This window comes from Leptinotarsa decemlineata, unplaced genomic scaffold, assembly GCF_025532065.1.
Source record: "Leptinotarsa decemlineata unplaced genomic scaffold, Ldec_3_MD MMD2_tig00001393_RagTag_RagTag, whole genome shotgun sequence".
NCBI lineage: Eukaryota > Metazoa > Arthropoda > Insecta > Coleoptera > Chrysomelidae > Leptinotarsa > Leptinotarsa decemlineata.
In genome coordinates, this window is record NW_027412562.1 from 7790579 (window position 1) to 7812171 (window position 21593).

Below are 21593 nucleotides of genomic sequence, written 5' to 3' on the forward strand. Positions count from 1 at the left end.
ATTAAAACTTAAAGGTAACATTGCTTATTAAATATAAATGTCATATATTATCTCATTACAAAATTATATTTTGAATAATGGATCAACAATTTTTCATACATATATATCGGGATTCTAACTGATTTCACATTGGAATAACCCAAAGATATGTTCAAAAAGTATTCCTTTTTTTCTTAGCTTCCACATCATATCCAGGAAAAAATTGAACACATTTCTTAGTCTCACTCAATACGGAATTGTATTTACTTATGAACACTTGTCACCGTTGAAGTTATTTAATGAAGCAACTATATGTTAAAACGTTAATGTCGATACTCTGGTGATGTATTTTTATCTCCAACCGAAATTGGTAGAATAACCATAATTATTTATATCAAAGACATCCCAAGAGAAACATTGGCAGTATTTACTACAATTACGTTGGTAGTGTTCTGCGTGTCACGTTCACATAACCTACTTTATTTGTTTATGTTGTGTTGTCAATTTATTGTCAATTCAGTTCACACTAACGTCAATTTTGATATTGACCATGTTAATGAAATGTAATTCAATTTATTGGACACCTTAGTACATTTTTTCATACTATAAAATAAGAAAAATGGCGGATTTAAAGAAAGATTTGGATGAGTATTTGCTCTTACAGAGCGATAAAAAAAAGACCTTCAAGTTGGACATGCCAGCAATACAAAAACCCAATATATCCAGTTGGTTTAAAAAAGAAGAAACTGAGGAAGGTAGCTCTTGGTATCAGGAGTCGAAAAGAGAATGTTGCCCTAGTCTTGTAAGATAACTGAAATGCATATTCTTATAGTCTGCCTTATATCAAATGTTTTTCAGTCGAGATTTCAACGAATAGTACTATTTGGATTGTGTCTTGGCATGGGATTGCTATGTTTTTCCCTGTCTCTGATGTACATTCCAGTTCTTCTGTTCAAAGCTAGAAAGTTTTCTCTTCTATTCACCTTGGGGAGTACATTTTTCGTTTTGAGGTAATACCATTTTTAGATATTTTACATATCTTTTACCTACTTTATCTTGTTCGTTAATTACGAATCCAATCTAAAACTTGATACAGATCGATTATTGAAGATACGACCACTCAAATCCAAACTGTCATAAAATTATCTATTTCAGAAACTTATTTCTGGTAGTAGAACCTTGCAAACTTTTATTTAACCAATGTAACCCTTTGGTGAAATGATCCTTTGAATGAATATATCAGTTTACTAGAGTCTTCATCATTTTTGGCAAAATTACAGAGTCAAAGTCAAGAAATAAATTATGTTGCAAAATTTTACTCAGTTTTTCCCTAGAAGACAAAACTGTTGAAATGAATATCTATCGTTAAAAACATTTATTTTCCTTTTACAATCATTTACATTTTACAATCAGATTGATATAATATTGAGATAGCTTACTCATTTTGATGATAACTTTGTTTTTTTTCAGTTTCTTTTTTCTGTTTGGGCCCCTGGCTTTCCTGAAGGGTATGTTTGCCAAGGAAAGGCTTTTTCTGACAATGACTTATGGAGGAACACTAGTTGCTACTTTATATTGCGCTTTGCACCTGCAAAGCACCCCTTTCACTGTGCTGTTTGCCATCGGCCAGATAATTTCATTACTTTGGACTGTGATAGCCAGTATACCTGGCGGTACTGCCGGACTTTCATTTTTCTCAAAAATGTTTTCAAGATCTGTCAGCAGTAGTACTTTACCTATTTAGTGCTATCATTTTCATCTACTTTTGTTATTTTATGCCATTTCATTATCAGTTGTCAAAGACTCGCACTGCATTATTATTACCATCATCAAAAGCAATTCTGTTTCATATATTTACTAAACATGTAAGATATTTAGAAAATGTTTTTTTTTCACCTACTCAGCTAATCCCAGTTTATCAAGCAATAGATTGTGACACATGTAATGTCATAGAATATCCCTCATGAGATTATTTACCTCGTAAAATATTTGATCAGAAACTCTAATCTCAAGTGACACTGCTTGGCAATGTCTAGTTGGGACTTCTATTTTCATTGTTGTTTACATTTGGGAATAAATTGATATTATGTGGAAAATTTTCACATTATGGTCCATGAATCAAAGATCTTAATTAAATACAGCTGCCGGACTGAGTCATGGCCGGTGACAAGCTCCTCCCTCAAGATGTGCAGTAGATGTGTAGAAATCTGTTACCAGTAAGATTATTTGAGCCGTAAACATCCAAATTGCGAACAAAAGTTTCCTGATACTTTGTCATACACTGACCCAAACTCTACGCACATACGATTTCTCCCACCGGCCATGACTCAGTCCGGTAGCTGTACATGTGACAAATTTTGATTCAAAACACTAGGGCTTCTATGTATTTTGATATAACTCAACCCTCTGAAGTAATAGTAAACTGAAACACAGTTACACAGAAATAAATAAATTATGCTACAATTAAAAACTTCAAAAATACTCCCATAGTTCGATTTTTAAATTTAGTTCGAGGTGTTATTGAAAATACTTCAACTATACAGGGTGATACATATAGAAATAATGTGAAAATTTTTCAAAATAACATCCTGTATATTGTCAGGTTTTTCGAATTACATATACGAGGTTTGTTCAAAAAAATAATGTGAATTTTCATTTTTATTAAAAAATATTTATCAATTTCAATTTTTCCTCCAGCGTTTTTTCCAATACTCGAAGCAGTTCTGATATGCACTTTTTGGTATGTCCCTGACTCTCTCAGAAATTCGGTTTTTAGCTCCTCAACCTTCGCAAAACGCCGTCGTTTTATGGGTCTCTTCAATCTAGGGAACAGAAAAAAGTCGCAAGGGGCCAAATACATAGCGTTCATTTCCAGTTATCAAATACTATAACCTTTGTATGCTTAGTCTATATACAATGCTATAACATACAAAAACTTTTACATTTATGGAAATAAAAAACGAAGATACTCGACGGTATTATCACGGACAAGGTATGATGGTTTGTTTTTCTGGGTTTTATTCCATGTTCTGTGTTTTTTATCCTTTGATCATTTTCACGACATTTTGGCACTCTCATTTGTCATCTTCTGGAGATGTCTGGAGTATGGACCTAGTCTAGGTCCCCATTACCGGACATTTTCTTCGTATTTTTTCTCGCAAGCGTCGCATAACTTTAAGGTAATATTCCTTATTGTGCGTACGATTATGTGGCAAGAATTCCTGATGCACTACGCCTCCGGGCTCTTCCATTGGGACAATTATACTTTGGTTTCGATGCCATAAGAATATACCCATACCAAGTGATCATCTTCAAGAGGAAGATACTTGCTATTGCCTTATCTACTAGTCTTAAATTAATTTTACAATGTGTCCTTATGTTATAGGTAAATCTAATAATTAAAATATTATTTTAACAAGCTATATAATATAAAATTAGGTACTAGTCCACCATCGTTATTCATAATATTGTGTTTACTTATTTCTATACTCTCATAGGCATCTAGATGCCTGTTGTTAATTTGTATAACTAATCTTAATGAACTAAAGTCTGTGAAATGGTTTTGTTGCAAAATATGATGGGCGACTGCTGATTTTTCAGGTCTTCCATATTTTAAGTGTGCTAAGTGTTCCTTATATATATTTTAATAGATCTTTTTGTCTGTCCATAATATTTTGCATCACAGTCCTTACATTAATTTCGAAAATTTCAAACTTTTCCGAATTCTCGACTTTGTCTTTTGGATTCGCTAAAAGGCTCGAGGAATTCATGATCCGGCAAGCTACGTCAAACAAGAACTAGTTACACGTATACAAAAAACACGATTCGTCTTGCAAATGAATAAATCGACTGATATCGCTGGTTTGGCTATCTTGCTGGTTATCGTGAGATATCCATATGAAAGTTCTTTTAAAGAAGACATACTTATGTGTTCACCGCTGCCCATAAACACTACCGGAGGAGAAATTTTTAATGAAATAAATATATTTTTTGAAGAAAATAACGAGTTTTAACGATTGCATTGACATTTGTGTAGATGGGGCGAAGGCGATGACTTGTAAAACAGCATTACTGCTACGAATACAAAATAAAGCACCTAATTGTAGTTCCAGCCATTGTATCCTACATAGACAAGCATTTGCGATGAGGCAAATGCCATCAAATCTAAAATTAGTTCTTGATGAAGCTGTAAAATAATTGATTTTGTCAAATCACGACCACTACAATCCTGATTGTTCTCATTATTGTGTGAAGATTATGGCAGCAAACATAAAAAACTGCTGCTCCATACAGAGTGCAATGGATGTCTCACGGTAAAACTTTAACAAAAGGCTATTTGAAGTTAGGTCGGATATCTTTAAACAACTGAATGAATTAAATTATCATTGCAAGGTAAACAGATAACAGTGTTTCAGGCCTGTAACAAAATAACTGCCTTCAAAAGAACATTGGATTTTTTAATTATTTGCGTTGGTAAGAGAGCAATATAAAGCTTCACGTCACTCAGTGAGTTTTGTTAGTGATAACGACTCAGAAATGTTTTTAGATATTGTATTTGAAGAATTGCTCCAATGTCTCATTTCGACGCACGTATCTTTTGAGAAGTATTTTCCCGAAGAACAGAATACAAAAATGAAACTGAATTCATAATCCTTTTGTACCCAACTTATAAGAGACCAAAAGTATGTCAAGCGAGATACATGAATCTCTGTAGAAATGTCATCAGACACAATTATGGAGTCACTGTTCAAAACGACGCCTCTCAACGATTGTTAGTGCAGAATCCGTGATGAATATCCGATGCTTGCCAAAATGGCTCTGAATATTCTCGCATTCCTAACAACATATTTGTGTGAAACAGGATTCTTAACCTATACAGCCACGAAAACAAAATACTGCAATAGACTGGAGACCGAAACTGATATGAGACTTCAACTGTCTTCTATTAAACCCAATATCAACCAACTGATGAAAAATAAAAAACAGTTTCATACCTCCCATTAGTTAGATTTTTTATATTTTAATATCTTCTATCATTATACTTGCTATGTAAGTAATAAGTAACTGTTATACTATCGTTTTATTATGCTTATCAATAAAGAAAACACTTTTAAAAACTATCGTTTTATTGTTGGGTTCTGTCCAGTATTTCGCTTTCCAAAAAGGTTCCACCACAGAAAAAGTTCGAGAACCGCTCTAAACTGATAAAAGAAAAAATTATATTTGTACAAACAACTTTCTTTAATTAATTTTTCAAGTTTATTTACAGTACAATATACATAATTTACAATACATTATCCAAATGAATACACTCATGAAAATATATTCATAAGGTAATAATTATACAATATAAAAAAAGTCTAGTATAAAAGGTGCAGTCCTATTACGTGATATAACATCGTATAACAAGATTGTTCAACATAATCCTGTATGAGTCAATAACTAACAAGCCATAGATACTTAAAAGTGATTACTTAAAGTTAACAACTAATTTAAAAAGTGAACGAAATTATAAAATAATCATTTATTAATTTACGAAATGCAAATGAGGATAAAACTTTGAGTATTCAATAATATCCAAATAAAATTTTTGTAAACCATAAAAATCTGAAATTGAGAGTATAGCTCTAAAAGATGTCTGCGCATTGTTTTGAGTTGATAATGAGAAGAGATAGAAGAGTCACCAATTTCATAATACAAACATCAAATTTGTATTAATATTTTGGACAATTCCCTCATATGTAGAACTAAAACCCAAAGTTTTAGTTCTGTGGTCGACCTTCCCAGTTTGGGGTGATTTTTAGAATGCCCAATACTGCGTGGGGTGAATTCTCACCTAAAACTCCTTTCCCGAGTTTCACATTGTATAAATTGATTAACAATGATTATTCAAATTTAAAAACTGTAACACCCGATAAAGCGTGGGGTGAATTGTATTAGCTGTTCCATACATTTTTAAATAAATAGAAAAGTGATTAACAATTTTTTCATATTTGTTGATTGAAACGGTACTTGAATACAAGCAAAAGTGGTCAATCTGGAGAAATCACCCCATTCGATGCTGGGAAGGTTGAAAAAAATTGCCTGCTAGTTTGAATATAACGTTTTATTAGTATGTTCAATAATTTGAAATCTGTTTTTCTTTCTAATTGAGTAATTTCTTTGGTACCCCAATGGCTGGGTGTGTTGCATAACTAACAATTTACTTGACAAATGACATTCATAAGTAAAAATAACAATCTCTTAAATTTGTGCCGTCGCGTCGTTCATCTCACTCTAGCCACATAATTTGTTAATTTCAAAATGGATAAAATTTGATGTATTTTGAATATGTTTTCCTTCATTATGAATGTATTTCGATTTGTCAATTTGCTTGATTCTATAATATTATCATATTAAAGTAACAGATTTTAAGTGTGAAACAGTATTGATGAAAAATTCAATCTTTTCAAAATCAATGCAGTGAACTGAATGAAAAACCAATAAATTGAATTCTCAGTACAATTTGAACAAGAAAAATTATTGACAACCGTATTATATAACATTGAATAAATTATATTTCTTTAAATCTGTAAACCTCCATTATCACACGATATCTATTCCATAGTCATTCAACTTGTCAGGGCCAATTGAGACATCATCGTCCTTGTCTATCTTAATTTCAGTCTTGACTTTAATATCAAGAAAAAGTAAGATGTGTATGTTTTTATAAAAGCATCACAGTTTTTGTTCTTAACTGGTGACCTTGAAAGTTTCTGAATTTCAACTTTCAAAACTACATATGATTAAAACAAAGTCAGAGCAATGTGCACGCCCGCTGCTCCACAAATCCAGGTACTTCTTCACTTTATGTAATGGCCTACAAATAAAGGTTGTGTTGACTGTTGATAGCTGGTGATTAATGGTGTTCGTTTTGATTTTTTTTATTTTCATGGTAGTACAACAAATGCTCACAATGTTTATAAAAAAAATCACGTTTTTTGAATGGACGCAGATTATTATATGTTACATATCACTAGTCTTAGAATTGAAATTATGCTTAAGATAACGGCCGAGACTGAAATCGAGACAGTTCAAACAACGACTATGATGTATAAATTTGCCGTTATTGTGTCAAAGCTATTTTTTGGGTTTGTAGGCGTCAGTCTCCAGGTTTTATGCCTGGTGTTTAACCTACAACGTCGATGATAAGTGAACAGAGCGGTTATGTCTGCTGAGAATACTTCTCCAATCAGCCCTACAATGTATTTGACAAAAATCATCATGTACAAGGAGATCATGACGAAACTCACTAGTATGGGTATCTGTAATTCAGAGGGCTCTATGCATCTGTGAACCTGAGTCTCCACGAGGAACTTAATCACCAAAAAATGTCTTCGGAGAATTCTGGAAAACCCAGTGTGGAACCATATTCAGGCCAATGATGAATATCAGAGACAATCGATGGTCAGCTGCGGACCCCAGAGAGTCTTTTGCGACACCCTTGTAGCTGTGGGTCGGTCTACGAAGAGAAGTGTAAGTACAAGAGAAACTGTGATCTTCGGCAAATTCACGTTATCTAGTTCAAAGAAACACGAATACTTGACAAAACTCAGAGTGACTATCCAAGTATACAGAGTAGCAATAGAAATTTATAAACACAGATAGTTTCAACGGGAAGGAAGGGTGAATGAACATTAATAAAATCTGGCTAACTGTTCTGAATTGCACACAAATCAGGTCATTTGATTTAACCAATAGGGAGAATAGGAGAAAACTGGAGGAACATTCGACTAATGCAGTATCAGCTCAGTATCACAACTTGAGCACTTCTTCCGTATACTTATCACTTTTGAGAATATCCACCGCAGTTGTAGTCACTCAGAAAAACCTACAGACCACGGCCAACATACCCGGAAAATAGCTCTGCCATAGTTATCTCCGGCCATAAAAGTTTATACTGTTTGATTTGCCGTTATTTTCCAGTCATAAACACTAAGCAGTTAACACTGCGATTTCACATCTCGAAAAACAGCTATGCCTTGTTAATTCATCTTGAAGTTTATCGACAATCGTTTTTTCGGAGTGCAGATCACTCACGGTCAACTTTACACAATTTCACCATTTTTTTTGGCTAACTTCCGGCATCCTCCCGGGAAACATAAATCCATCCTTCTCCGGAATTCCTCGATGAATTACCAGGTGCCGAATTCCTTTCTTTTTGTTGTAGCAGAAGGTCTCTAGCTAACCTTAAAGATTCTTTCTCCTCCTGCAAAGCTTTCAGGTTCATTTTTCGCCGCTGGTCTTCTTCTTCGTCAGCCAGTAACTGGTTTTTCTTTTGCGATAGTAATACTAATTCTGTCTGAACCTGAAAGGATAGAAGCAATAATTAATCATTTGTCTGAATTAGTTATTAGGGAAGTATCCCAAGGTTCAATGTTATATCGATACAAAAGTGAGTTGCACATCCAACCAACCTAAACAGTTTTCAAGAAGAGCAATCCGGTTAGATTTTTTGCCTAGCCATTTTAGAAAAAAGCGAAACAATAGTGGTATAATTTTGGAGAGATCAATTTGTGGAAAAGAAAGGTTTTGGCTTTGTACTTCTCCATCTTCATTCTAAAAAATCTTCCAATCTTCCGAAGAAAAAAAGAGTGCAATTTATTCCAAAATAAAGTCATTACAAAGATGTGTAGATGCAAAGAAGTAACTTTCAGACACAAACTGGAAAAAAAACCCTTTTGAAACAACTGTGTCATATAGATATTGAATTACACGAAAGAAAATATCTTCTTTGGAGTACATCCATTCTGTCTTGAAATAATAATATGGGTTATAAAATAAATAAATAATAATAAGTATCTTTATTGGTGAATACCAAAGGGCCATCGACCGAAGTTCTTCAGCCACTGTACAATTTTTAAATATTTGCAGTGATTTTTACATATGCTTACATAATAGTTTTGAGGTACATAATATTTCTGACAAAAAAATTTATATAAATTTATTTATATAAATAAATTATTTATGAGAAAATATACTTCATTATCGAAGAAAGCATTTCTCATTGACAAAGCTTAGAAGTGAATAGTAAAATTAAATTTGAAATGAGTAATTATCCTGAAAAGTGGTCACTAAACCCGGAAAAGTAATTATTACTCCTTAGGGACGATCACTGTTGAAATCTTACCACTAACTAGCAACTTCTCCATAAACAAATGGAATTTTATACTTTTCTATTTCAAATGCAATAAATCCTATTCAAGATTGAACACATGCCTTTTTCAAAAATACTTTATTGTGAGATTTTCACTAAACAGTTTTAGAAAACTATAATATTTTAACTCTAGCATCAGTCTCTATATTCGAAATGTGTACACAGGGTGTAACAAAAGTACGTTAAAATATTCAAGTGACGTATTCCTGAGACAATTTTAAGAAAAAAAGTCTATATGAACTTATGTCCGAAAATGCTTCGTTTCGGAGATATGGGGTGTTGAAATTAGATTTTTTTGTTCGCTTTTTGAAAATAACTCTTGCAAAAAATAAGTTATTTGCACGAAATTCGGTACCCGGGTTTTTTTTTGACGTGAGAAATCATTATTTCGTATCAATTTTCATGTAACATCTAGAGGGGGCTGCGTACACTGTCAAATTGCCCTAACTTTGACAGTAAACTTTTGGTACTTTTCATGAAAAAACCTAATTCCCACACCTTTTCCAAGTAAAAAAGGTACACTTCCTCAACAACGCTGGAGGTGATCGTTTTCGAGATATTTACAATTTTCTATATCAATGAATATTACTTAGTTCCTAGGGCGCTAAGTGAAGTTGCTGAGAACATTACAAAAACTAAGTATGTGGTGGATCTCGTCAAAATAAACAACTTTTTCCTATATTTTTGATGAAAATAACTAAAATTGCAAAAAACTTTTGACAATAATCTGTATTTCGAAAACGAATCATTCTTCGTTAAACATTTTATAGAAAAAAGTTGTTTATTTTGACGAAATCCATCCCATACATATTTCCATGTGCCAATTGCGAAATTGAAAATGACTTATTCTAGACCAGAATACATTGGTCCAAAAATTTACAATAATTTTCCTGAATATGTGAAGATTTCAAAGCAACTTTAGAATTTTAAACAAACACCGAAAGCATATCTGTTAGAAAATCGTTATTATACACTAGCAGAATTTTTAATAAAAAATAGGTCTGTTCTTTTTTTTTACTGTGTTGACAGTTTCCTATACAACTTTATATTGTATTTATGTAAATGAAGTATTACTATTATTACTCTGAAAGTATACAATTTTGTATGATTTGTGATCCTGAGATTATTTGTATCCTTTCAAACAACATTCTCACTTCCTAGAGTGAAAGTTGTTATTAAAACTCCTGAAGTAACTTGACTTGGAATCTCTTAATCTTTTATTTCATATTTTTTGTTTGATTGTTCTATTTTTTACTTGTATTTCATTACAGGGTTTTTTGTTTTTTTTTGCTTAATATAATGGTTATTTTGAGCTATTATTTTAAATTTTTTGCATTCGTATTGGTTATTTCAGGGATTTTAAATCATTTTATATAATATTGGACAATGGAAGTCCGAACTAATGAAATTCATCATGAAACATTGTCAATCACCTTCAAACAAACGTTGAACAAAATATATCGGAAAAATGAAAAAGTTGTAAAAGAATAATTATAAAAACATGTATAGCATGTATATCTTTTATTCTCTAAAAATCAAAAGACGACTATGAAGAAGAAACAAACTGAAAAGTCTATCCATCTTAATGATTTTAGAATTTTCACTATCTGTAGGTACTATTTATCTTTACATTACCAGTATACTACATGGGCTGAAAAGTCTCGTGCCTAACACATAGATGGCGCTAGGCTTATTGCATTCATCTCTTTTTCAGTTAGTACTAACCTTAAAAAAAAAGCTGTTGAAATTTCATAATATTCAACTCATAAGTTTATGAATTATTGTGCTAAGAGTGATACTAATTTTGTTATTTTCAAAACAATGGATCAAAAACAGTTTTGTGTTTTAATTTCACACTGCCGGAAAAAATACCGTTCAAGGAAAGCAAGTGCTTGAAAAGTGTTATAAGGACTCCGCTCCATCAGAAACAACAATTAAACGTTGGTTTGCTGAGTTAAAACGTGGTCGTAGAGACGCCGATGATGCAGAACGCAGTGGACGACCAAATGAGGCAGTAACAGAAGAAAACAAAACAAATTCACAAAATCATTTCGAATGAACGAAAAGGGAAGTCACGTCAGTGTTGGCTTTATATTGCATGAGCATTTGACTATGAGAAATCTCTGTTCAAATTTGAATGCGTACGAGCTCACTGTTGACAAAAAACAAGAACGTCTTGATAATTGTGAACAGTGTTTGGCCATGTTTAAACATAACAAATCGGAATTTTTACGTCGATACGTGACAATGGATGAGTGGAGAGCCACTGGTGGACCTCGTCCAAAGCGCCCGGAAGTACAACAATCGGCTGGAAAGGTTATGGCCTCAGAAAAATGGCAAAACTACATGCCAGATTTTTGCCAGGGACCGCCTGCCCGGTACTGAAATGCACTGTATATATATATATATATATATATATATATATATATATATATATATATATTATATATATATATATATATATATATATATATATATATATATACACCAGACAACGGATCACTTTGAAAATTTAATGGAGGGCATATTCGGACATTCTCTAGCCAACTAAAATATTTTCGACAATGCGGTGTTGCCGCTTCTATTAGAAAGCAGTAGCAACTTTGATTTTTCAAATGGAACACTCTGTATATAATATTATTTTTGGAATCTCCAACAATTGCCCGACAACTTTTCTTGATATTTCCCTATACCTATCTGTTACCGTTTTCGAAATAAAAATTAATTTCAATTTTTTTCTTCGAAAATCATGACTTCTAAAAATGCCGATATCTTTTAGTTAAGAAGTACTATGATATCGAAATTTGGTTTGGAGTTAGGTGATACTTGGACACTTCCCACACGTCAGCCTAATCTCCGTTACTTCAATACAGGGTGGTAAAAAAATACAGGTTTTTCGTTTGCTTGAAAAAGTTGCTGAAATTTGATTATTTTAAATGGAACGCCCTGTATATTATTGAAAATTCGGAAAGCTGCTGAAATTTGCTTTCTTTCTATGTATCATACCTATACCTAACTAGTCAAGTTTCGGACTTATGAACATTTATTTGTGAAAATGTCCCTTCAGAATGGTATTTCCATTCGGTATTTGGTAAGCAGGCCATGATTACTATTTGACAGTAGCGTTGTGACATTCTCCTAATAATATCGACATTTTCGTCACTTCAGAAGTTGCAAATACCTTCAAAACGATGGAACAAAACTATTCAAACGAAGTTCTTATGAATTTGTTTATTATTTTTGGACAGTGTGACAAAATTATCAGCAGAACATGTAGAAAGTTCAATGAAATGTATCCGAATCTACCGCCAATGAACCTCAAGAAATTTATACGAATTCAGAACAATTTCAATATGTTTGGATAAACTTTAAAAAAGCACCAAGAAACTTGAAATTGGAAATATTGATATGAATAATTATAAAAAAGTAAAACAATCATGTGGAATATTTCAAAATATGTTCGAATCGCTGGCCGTTCACTTCCAAGCACTTTAAAATGCGGGTGTTGACTGCTTTCGTGGTGGCAGATCTGATTTCAATGGGATCCAAATCTTCAAATGTTTGGGCAATCCTTTCTAACAATTCATCTCTCGAACGCACGGGTATTTTGTAAACTTTTTCTTTAAACATTCCCCACAAATAAAAATCTAATGGATTGAGATCGGGTGATCTCGCTGGCCAATTCCATGGTCCCAAGCGCCTCATCCACCGATCGTCAAATAGTCTATCCAGTTTTGCGCTCACTTCTCTTGTGCAATGTGCAGGAGCTCCGTCTAGTTGGTACCAACAGTTTCGATAATCTTCGAGTGGCAGATTATCCACGAAACTGTCTACAGTATTCTCCAAAATATTCAGGTAGCTTCTGGATGTTAATGACTCCTCGTATATCACGTACCTCAATTTGTTGTCCATCAACATGCAGAAGACATTAAAACTAAATTTTTCTTGAAATCCGGCTTCTTTTGTGACGTGAGGATTTTCACTGGACCAATAATGACGATTTTTTCTATTGAAAATCCTTTCTCTCGAAAATTTCGATTCATCAGTCCAAATAATTTTATTTAAAAAAGTGGATCTTCTTGAATGCGTGTCAACAACATTTCACAAAATTCTACTCTCTGTTGAGGATCTTGAGGCTTCATTGCTTGAATTTTGGTGAATTTATAATCATGCATTTTATGTCTTCGCAAGATTCTTTGAACTGATGAATATTTTATACCCAAATCTTCTTCAGCACTTCTTATCGATGACTCGGGAAATGCGTGAAAATATGCTAAGACATTAATCTGGTTGTCTTCGAAAGTTACGGGTCGAGGCAAGTTTCTTGATGCTTTTAAAGTTGATCCAAAAATAATAAACAAATTCATAAGAACTTCGTTTGGATAGTTTTGTTCCATCGTTTTGAAGGTATTTGCAACTTCTGAAGTGACGAAAATGTCGATATTATTAGGAGAATGTCACAATGCTACTGTCAAATAGTAATCATGGCCTGCTTACCAAATACCGAATGGAAATACCATTCTGAAGGGACATTTTCACAAATAAATGTTCATAAGTCCGAAACTTGACTAGTTAGGTATAGGTATGATACATAGAAAGAAAGCAAATTTCAGCAGCTTTCCGAATTTTCAATAATATACAGGGCGTTGCATTTAAAATAATCAAATTTCAGCAACTTTTTCAAGCAAACGAAAAAACTGTATTTTTTTACCACCCTGTATTGAAGTAACGGAGATTAGGCTGACGTGTGGGAAGTGTCCAAGTATCACCTAACTCCAAACCAAATTTCGATATCATAGTACTTTTTAACTAAAAGATATCGGCATTTTTAGAAGTCATGATTTTCGAAGAAAAAAATTGAAATTAATTTTTATTTCGAAAACGGTAACAGATAGGTATAGGGAAATATCAAGAAAAGATGTCGGGCAATTGTTGGAGATTCCAAAAATAATATTATATACAGAGTGTTCCATTTGAAAAATCAAAGTTGCTACTGCTTTCTAATAGAAGCGGCAACACCGCATTGTCGAAAATATTTTAGTTGGCTAGAGAATGTCCGAATATGCCCTCCATTAAATTTTCAAAGTGATCCGTTGTCTGGTTCACCAGAAACGTCTAATGTGCCATCCACCGTGAATCAGCCTGTATATATATATATATATATATATATATATATATATTATATATATATATATATATATATATATATATATATGCACACAGTGCATTTCTTTAATGCCCACCCCTTTTATTTTTTGAACGGGTCAACTCAAAAAATTGAAATTTGAGATAATGAATTCAATGCATGAATACTTTATTTTGAAGTGAAGTTGGCGACTGGGCGCCATCTGGAAAAAAATTAAATGGAATGGGGTTCTTGTGACACATCTTTTTGAAGCTCCTGACAAATGCTTCACAACCCTAGAATATAATGTCAATATCTTCAACTACTACAAAATGGAGGAACTTTTAATAATTGCCTGAATACACTGACAATTAACTACATAATATGAGGTCATAAGCTTGAGGTCAGTTTAGAAGATGCTCGAAATGGTTGCCTTGAACTTCTTGACATATGAACAGCCTATTCGATATTTCACGCCGAACATTTTCGAACACAGTAACGTCAATATCTCTACAAATATTTATTATTCTCTGCTGTATTTCCAATATTGAAGCAGCAACAGTTTTGTGCACATTTTGCTTCAAATAGCCCATAAAAAAGTCCAAAGGTGTCAAATCTGGCGAGCGAGATGGCCATTCTGTAGCACCTCGACGGCCAATCCAACGAATGGGAAAAGTATTATCCAAATAGTTTCTTACTTGTCTGGAGTAATGTGGTGGTGCTCCATCTTGTTGGAATACAATATTCATATCGAATAGAGGTTCTACAATATGGTTTCCTAATATTCCTGCCCAAATGTTATTTTTTCTGGATATTGGGTATGTGTTTCTCAGAAAACGTAAGGGTTAGTGACACTCCAATAACGGCAATTATGTCTGTGAACATTGCCGTTTAAAAAAAGGTACATTCACTAAAACAAATATTGTGGGGATAGGTAGGATGTCTTGCAATTGTTTTCGTCATGATATCGCAGAATTCTGTTCTTCGATCAGGGTCATTTTCAGTTAACTGGTGTACCATTTTAATTTTATATAGATGATACCTATTCCTCTTCAAAAGTCTCCACACAGTAGAAGGAGACACCTAACAAACATTCGTGACGGAATGAGTAGACTGTTCAGGATTTACTACCATCTCACCAATTATTTGCACTTGCTGTTCTTCCGGAATGGACGGATTACCTGGGGGGTTTTTGTTATGTACACTACCGGTAGTTGTGAATATGAAAACAAGTTTCCTCAAATATTTTCTACAGATAGGGAAAACGTTCATTGAAAATCCTTTCGGTCTCGTGAAAGTTGCGCGTCGCACCGTAAATAAAAATTGCTTCAATTTTTTCTTCCAATGGGCGAGAATTGACTATTTTAGAAATTGTTGACGTGGTACCTTTCTACTAGTAAAACCGAAAACTAAATGAGAATATTCTCACTGAACAATGATGTCATTGTCGTACTGATATTTTTTGTCGTTTTTATAAACAAAAAATAACTTAAAAAACCTTATCGGGTGTCTGGAATTGTCATATGGCAGATAAAAAGGAATATTTCTAGAAATATCGATATTAATGTGTTTGTCTTCAGGAAATTATTAAATATTCCTCCATTTTGTAGTAGATGAAAATCGACTTCATATTCTAGGGTTGTGAAGTATTCGCCAGGAGCTTCAAAATGATGTGTCACAAGACCCCTCTTTCCATTTATTTTTTATCCAGATGGCGCCCAGTCGCCATCTTGAAAGTTTCATCTGTCAATTTCACTTCAAAATGAAGTATTCATGCATTAATTTCATTATCCTAAATTTCAATTTTTTGAGTTGACCCGTTCAAAAAATAAAAGGGGGGACATAACAGAAATGCACTGTATATGGTTTATAGGTTGATGACTATAACTCAAGCTCTGCTCAGGTAGTTCAGCCTTTGAAATTGCTTGTTTATATTTCAATGTATATAATTATCAAAATATGAATTTAGGAGTAGCTGACACTTTTGTGACGCCTAACTTGGCATACAAGATTAAAGTCAACAAGTTTAGAAGCATTTACAATGGGGAACTCTTCGCTATTCTTCAAACTCTCAAGCATACACTAGAACATGCCACACAAAATTCTTTAGTCACTACTTATTCTCTAAGCACTATTCTAGGTATTCAACAAATGTATTGGGATAATCAAATCCTAATAAACATCAAGGACGCAATATATGCAATATCTAGAGAAACTAAAAACATAATGTTTTATGGGTACAGAGGAAACATACTTGTAGAAAAAGCAGCTCGTGAAGTACTACGAGACCAAAACATAGATTTTGAAAAGGAATTAGAACACGGCTATCAAAAAGCTTACTTAAAAAAGTTATTGAAGGATTCCTGGAATTTCAGATGGCAGAGCTCTCAATAAAAACTGAAGAAGTAAAATCCACTATAAAATCGTGGAAAATTACACCTCAAACCGGATCCCACAAGTTATTCTCACAGTCTTCGTATTGCCAAACCCGCTACACTCACGGACACTTATTGAAAGAAAAAAGAAGAAAGAACGTGCGAGAGATTTCTCATTCCAGTGACTGTGAAACATTTTTTAGTTGAGTGCCCAAAGTTCTCAGTGCAGAGTCAAGCATTCCATCTAGATTCTGACTTATCTTCATTCTTAGCCGAAAACTGTAAAATAGTGTCCGACCGAAACAGGTTTTTACGACCGAAACCGAATTATGTTTTCAGGAAAAAATAAAGAAAATGTTATTATAATCAGTCAGTCTTTATTTTTCTATCTCTAAATCACAACGTTATGCAGTCTTCGACATTTTCTCTAATTGATAAAGAACAAATCAACATAACAACCCCTTATTTAAGAAAAAATAATAATTGAACGAATATTATTAATGGTTTTTCAAAAATATTAAACATAAAATTACTTATTCAAGTTGTTAACTGAAATCACAATAGGTACTTAATATTTATGTAATACACAAAGTAAATCACAAAGTAAGTCACGAGTCGCGACATGATGAGGCACGTGGACGCGGCAAAATGTCTTCGTCGCTTGTATGAAATTCAACGCGCCGAACACGACCGATCACAGCGCGAGAACTCCCGAATGCAGTTTCGGTTTCGGTCGTTGTTTCGGTAGGTTTGCCACCAAAAACGAAAACCTTTATTTTAAAAAACAAGTTCGGTTATTTGTCATCAATTCATGTATACATAACAAACTCATCATGGAGTTTAACTTTTCTGATAAATTTTTACTTATACGGACATTTTTAGAGAGAAATTAAAAATGTGCTATAAAATTTTAACATGACTGGTGCAAAGTTTCAATCACTTGGCTATTTTCTTAAACAAACCTTTGATTTCGAAAAGGCAGAGGCAACTAAAAAAAAATGCAAATAATTTCGATAGAACTATTATTATTATTATAAATTTTAAACAACAATAATATAGAAAATACAAATGGATAGAAAAAATTACTTATTGATCTAAATGAGGTTGTCAAACACTTATAGCCTACATTTCAGTATGTCGTCCTCCACGTTCAATACAAATCATGGTCCTTCTATTGACATCTGTAACTGCATTTTTAATGAATCGGGGATTTATATTTGCGCAGCACTCGCGAATGGTATTTTCCAGATGTTGTATGTCAGTAAATGGTCTACGTCGGTCACTTTTTGTTTCAGGTAACCCCAAAAGAAAAAGTCTAAAGGCATCAAGTCGGGTGATCTAGGTGGCCAATAATGTTCCCAGTTACGTCCAATAACTTTGCCTCTGAAGATTTGTTGGAGGAATTATTTTATAGCAACCGTGTGATGTATTGATGCGCCATCAAGCTGATACCATAGGTCGTATTTAATATTTAAAGGCATATTATCTAAAACTTCACTAACCTCATTATTTGAAAGGTTGAGATAACCGACGGATGATAAATTTTCCCTAAAGAAAAATGGCCCAATTATTTGGTCGTTGAGTATCCCACACCATACATTAGTTTTAAAGGAATACTGATCACCACATTCAACTGTGAAATTGGGATTTTCTTGGGCCCACCATCGGCAATTTTGAGAACTTACCGTTCCAATTGAAGAGAACGTTGCCTCATCTGTCCATAAAATTTTATACGAAAACTTTACATTTTCTTCTCTTTCTCCTTGAAACCAGAATGAAAACCCCAAACGGACATCAAAATCTCGTTTTTTTAATGTGTTAATAAATTTTGGCTTGTAAGATTTTCTAAGATTTTTCTAACAGTTTCTCTCTTGTAATCGGTATTTTTTATAATATCGGTTATGCTCGTTTGCCCGTGTTCAATAACTTTTAAACAAATGTTAAGTTGGGCCTCCTCGTCATATTTACTTGGAGTGTGCTTTTTCTTAAATTGATTTGCTACGGATCCTGTTTCTCTGAATTTCGACATTATCCTTGACACAGTAGTATGTTGAACATTTTTTCCTGGATGCCGTTCATTAAAAATGTTAGCTACTTGCCGGTATGGTGTATTCTCACCACATATTAAAACTATTTCTATTCTTTCCTGAAGAGACAACATTATTGCAACAATAACTGTTAAAAATTTGACAAGTAAATCAACAACTTGACACTACCATAGCATGCATTTTGTTTGTCACGACCTACTTAAAAATTTTATTCAACGTGATGTAGCATCCTTACCGCCCTAGTTAGTGTTTATAAATAATCTGTAAATACTGAATATTGAAATTTTAATGTAATTTCAACTCTAGTAATTTTATTAATACCTAATGCAGTTTCTGAGTTGTGTCTGCTTTTTCAAAATTGAAGGTACTGACGTTTGTTTAAGAAAATAGCCAAGTGATTGAAACTTTGCATCAGTCATGTTAAAATTTTTATAGCACATTTTTAATTTCTCTCTAAAAATGTCCGTATAAGTACAAATTCATCAGAAAAGTTAAACTCCATGATGAGTTTGTTATGTATACATGAATTGATGACAATTAACCGAACTTGTTTTTTAAAATAAAGGGGATATCTGTCAAAAATAAGCAAAACGTTAACTTTATCCTAGTTCCATAAAATTTGGCATATGGATATAAAATTGCCGTAGACACAACTTTTTCAAGTAACTTTTTGATAAATTCGATCTAGAAATGCACTTTTTCAATTAAAAAAAAAAAAGTTGAATTTGACAAACACTTGTCCGTGGATCGCAGTTGGCCGCATCATTTCAAGTTAAATAAGCACAAACAAGTGCCGAAGTTAAACTTCATTGAAACTTTTCGAAAAAAAGTGGTGCGCACTTTAATGGTGACACTGTATATATTTTAGCCACAATCAAATCCACCCTTGTTTCTTGTTCTTTTTTTTCTGTATCTGTTATAATTGAATATAATGTAACATGTTGCTAATGACCCTTGCAGTCGATGCAACTTTTTTTGAATAATAAAAAAATATGTAATAACCTGGATAAACTTTCTTTATCTTAACTAACATTTTATTCAAGACGCGTTCCGCTACACGGTAGCTTCATCAGTTAGACTGGATGGTGCTATTAATTTTCATCAAGTAACGATTCAGTGTGTTCATAAATTGATAAGTATCGTAGCAAATTGATCTTGAAAGTCTTCAGCTCCCAAACATTCGCTAAAAACATACAGATCAGTTCCGAACAAACACATATTATTTGTTCGTCTGAAATATATATATATTTATGGATGTAACCTTAAATGATTATTTTCTTTAGATTCGGATGTTATTTGTAGTAGTAGTAGCAGCGATTTTACATTTTTCTAGTTCTGTGATGACTCAACGCAAGGTAAGCAAACGAAGCCAAAATCTGATGATGGCCGATCATCAAGATCTAAGTAAATAGACTATTTGGATTGTAGAGCTTGTTTATACTGATTGGAATTCTCACGCGCCGATTTGTTGATCAGACTTCAATATAGCTGGTGCCGATTCACACATTTAATTTGACCGTTTAACCATTTTCCATCTGGATGTTTTCCAAATATATAAAGAATACTTTCTGAAGGAAACAACTCTTTCCGTTAAACTGTGAAATGCTTTAATTCTTAGAAAACCACTTTTATATGTCGATGATATACAGTGTGTCAATTTGAAAACTTCCCACCCTCAATATCTCCCTTCCAGTACATAATATGAAAAAATGGTCAGACAGGTCAACTTTATTTGCAAGGGGGATACTCTGAATGAATATTTTCAACCCTCGGGGTTCAACCCCCTAGGAGGGGTGGATGTTACCCTCAGAATTTCAAATGGAAAGGGGGGTCAAGTGGCACATCATTTTGAAGGGCATTCAATTCTCTTGCCAATGATACCTTTTTCATGAGTTTTTGATGAGCAGTTTTTGAACAATAATGTTCCAAACGAACGGTGATTAGAAGTGAATAAGAATAAATGATTAAAACTCGCCCGCACTAGATGTTTGGTATTCAGGTTGGTATTCAAAACAAATGATTGTAATGGACTATTGGAAAAGGTGAGCATCGTACTAGGTAGCATCGTTCCAACCCTTGAGTAATATTCGAATTCGTGGATGTGAGAGGAATGTAGAACTACTTAGTTAACGAAATACGCATCGAGTGCAAACAAAAAATACTAAATTGCAAAAAACAAATTTCAACCATCTTGTTACGCTTTATCTGATAATATGTTCAAAATGTTGTCCATTCTGCTCTAAACAGTAATACAGTCTGTTTTCGAACTCCTCTCGAACATTTTGGAAAACTTCACCACTAATTGACCGGCATGCTGCTGTAATTCGTCCTTTGAGGTCATCCATATCAGTGGGCTGTGTTTTATAAACGACAGATTTGAGATATCCCCAAAGAAAAAAATCTAATGGAGTCAAATCCGGTGATCTCGGTGGCCACTCAATTGATCCCCTTCTGCCAATCCATCTCTCCCGGAATCGCTCGTTCAACCATTGTCGGACGGGGCGAAAATAATGAGGTGGCGCACCGTCCTGTTGGAAATGTAACAAATCTTCCTGCAACAGTAAATTACCGTGTGCATCAATTTGAGTTTCGAGCTCGTGAGTTATAAGTGGATCGATAGGTGCTTGAAGCATATCTAGGTACAGATCACCATTCAAGTTTTCTTCAAAAAATAAAGGTCCGATAATGGCATTTCCAAGAATACCAGCCCAAACATTAACTTTTTGTGGGTGTTGTGTATGTCCTTCTCGAAAATTGTGAGGGTTTTCGTCACTCCAATAGCGACAATTTTGCCTATTAACATTGCCATTCAGGAAAAATGAACATTCATCACTGAAACAGATATTTAACAGAAGATTAGGTAAAGCATT

The 21593-nt window shown here is 33.5% G+C and overlaps 2 protein-coding genes across 2 annotated transcripts in view; one reads left to right on the forward strand and one right to left on the reverse strand.

The window, feature by feature from the left end:
• Window positions 1–452: 452 nt before the first annotated feature.
• Window positions 453–1861, forward strand: LOC111511221 (uncharacterized). Its single transcript, XM_023167238.2, has 3 exons — window positions 453–781; window positions 838–989; window positions 1450–1861. The coding sequence occupies exons 1-3, from the start codon at window positions 599–601 to the stop codon at window positions 1721–1723; spliced, it is 609 nt and encodes a 202-aa protein (XP_023023006.1). The 5' UTR covers window positions 453–598; the 3' UTR covers window positions 1724–1861.
• The window catches only part of LOC111506663 (mitogen-activated protein kinase kinase kinase 7), a 167267-nt gene continuing 147107 nt past the window's right edge, over window positions 1434–21593 (reverse strand). Inside the window, exon 8 of the mRNA XM_074175941.1 lies at window positions 1434–8326. Coding sequence (XP_074032042.1) covers window positions 8093–8326 — 234 coding nt within the window. The 3' untranslated portion in view covers window positions 1434–8092. The remainder of the gene's footprint in view (window positions 8327–21593) is intronic.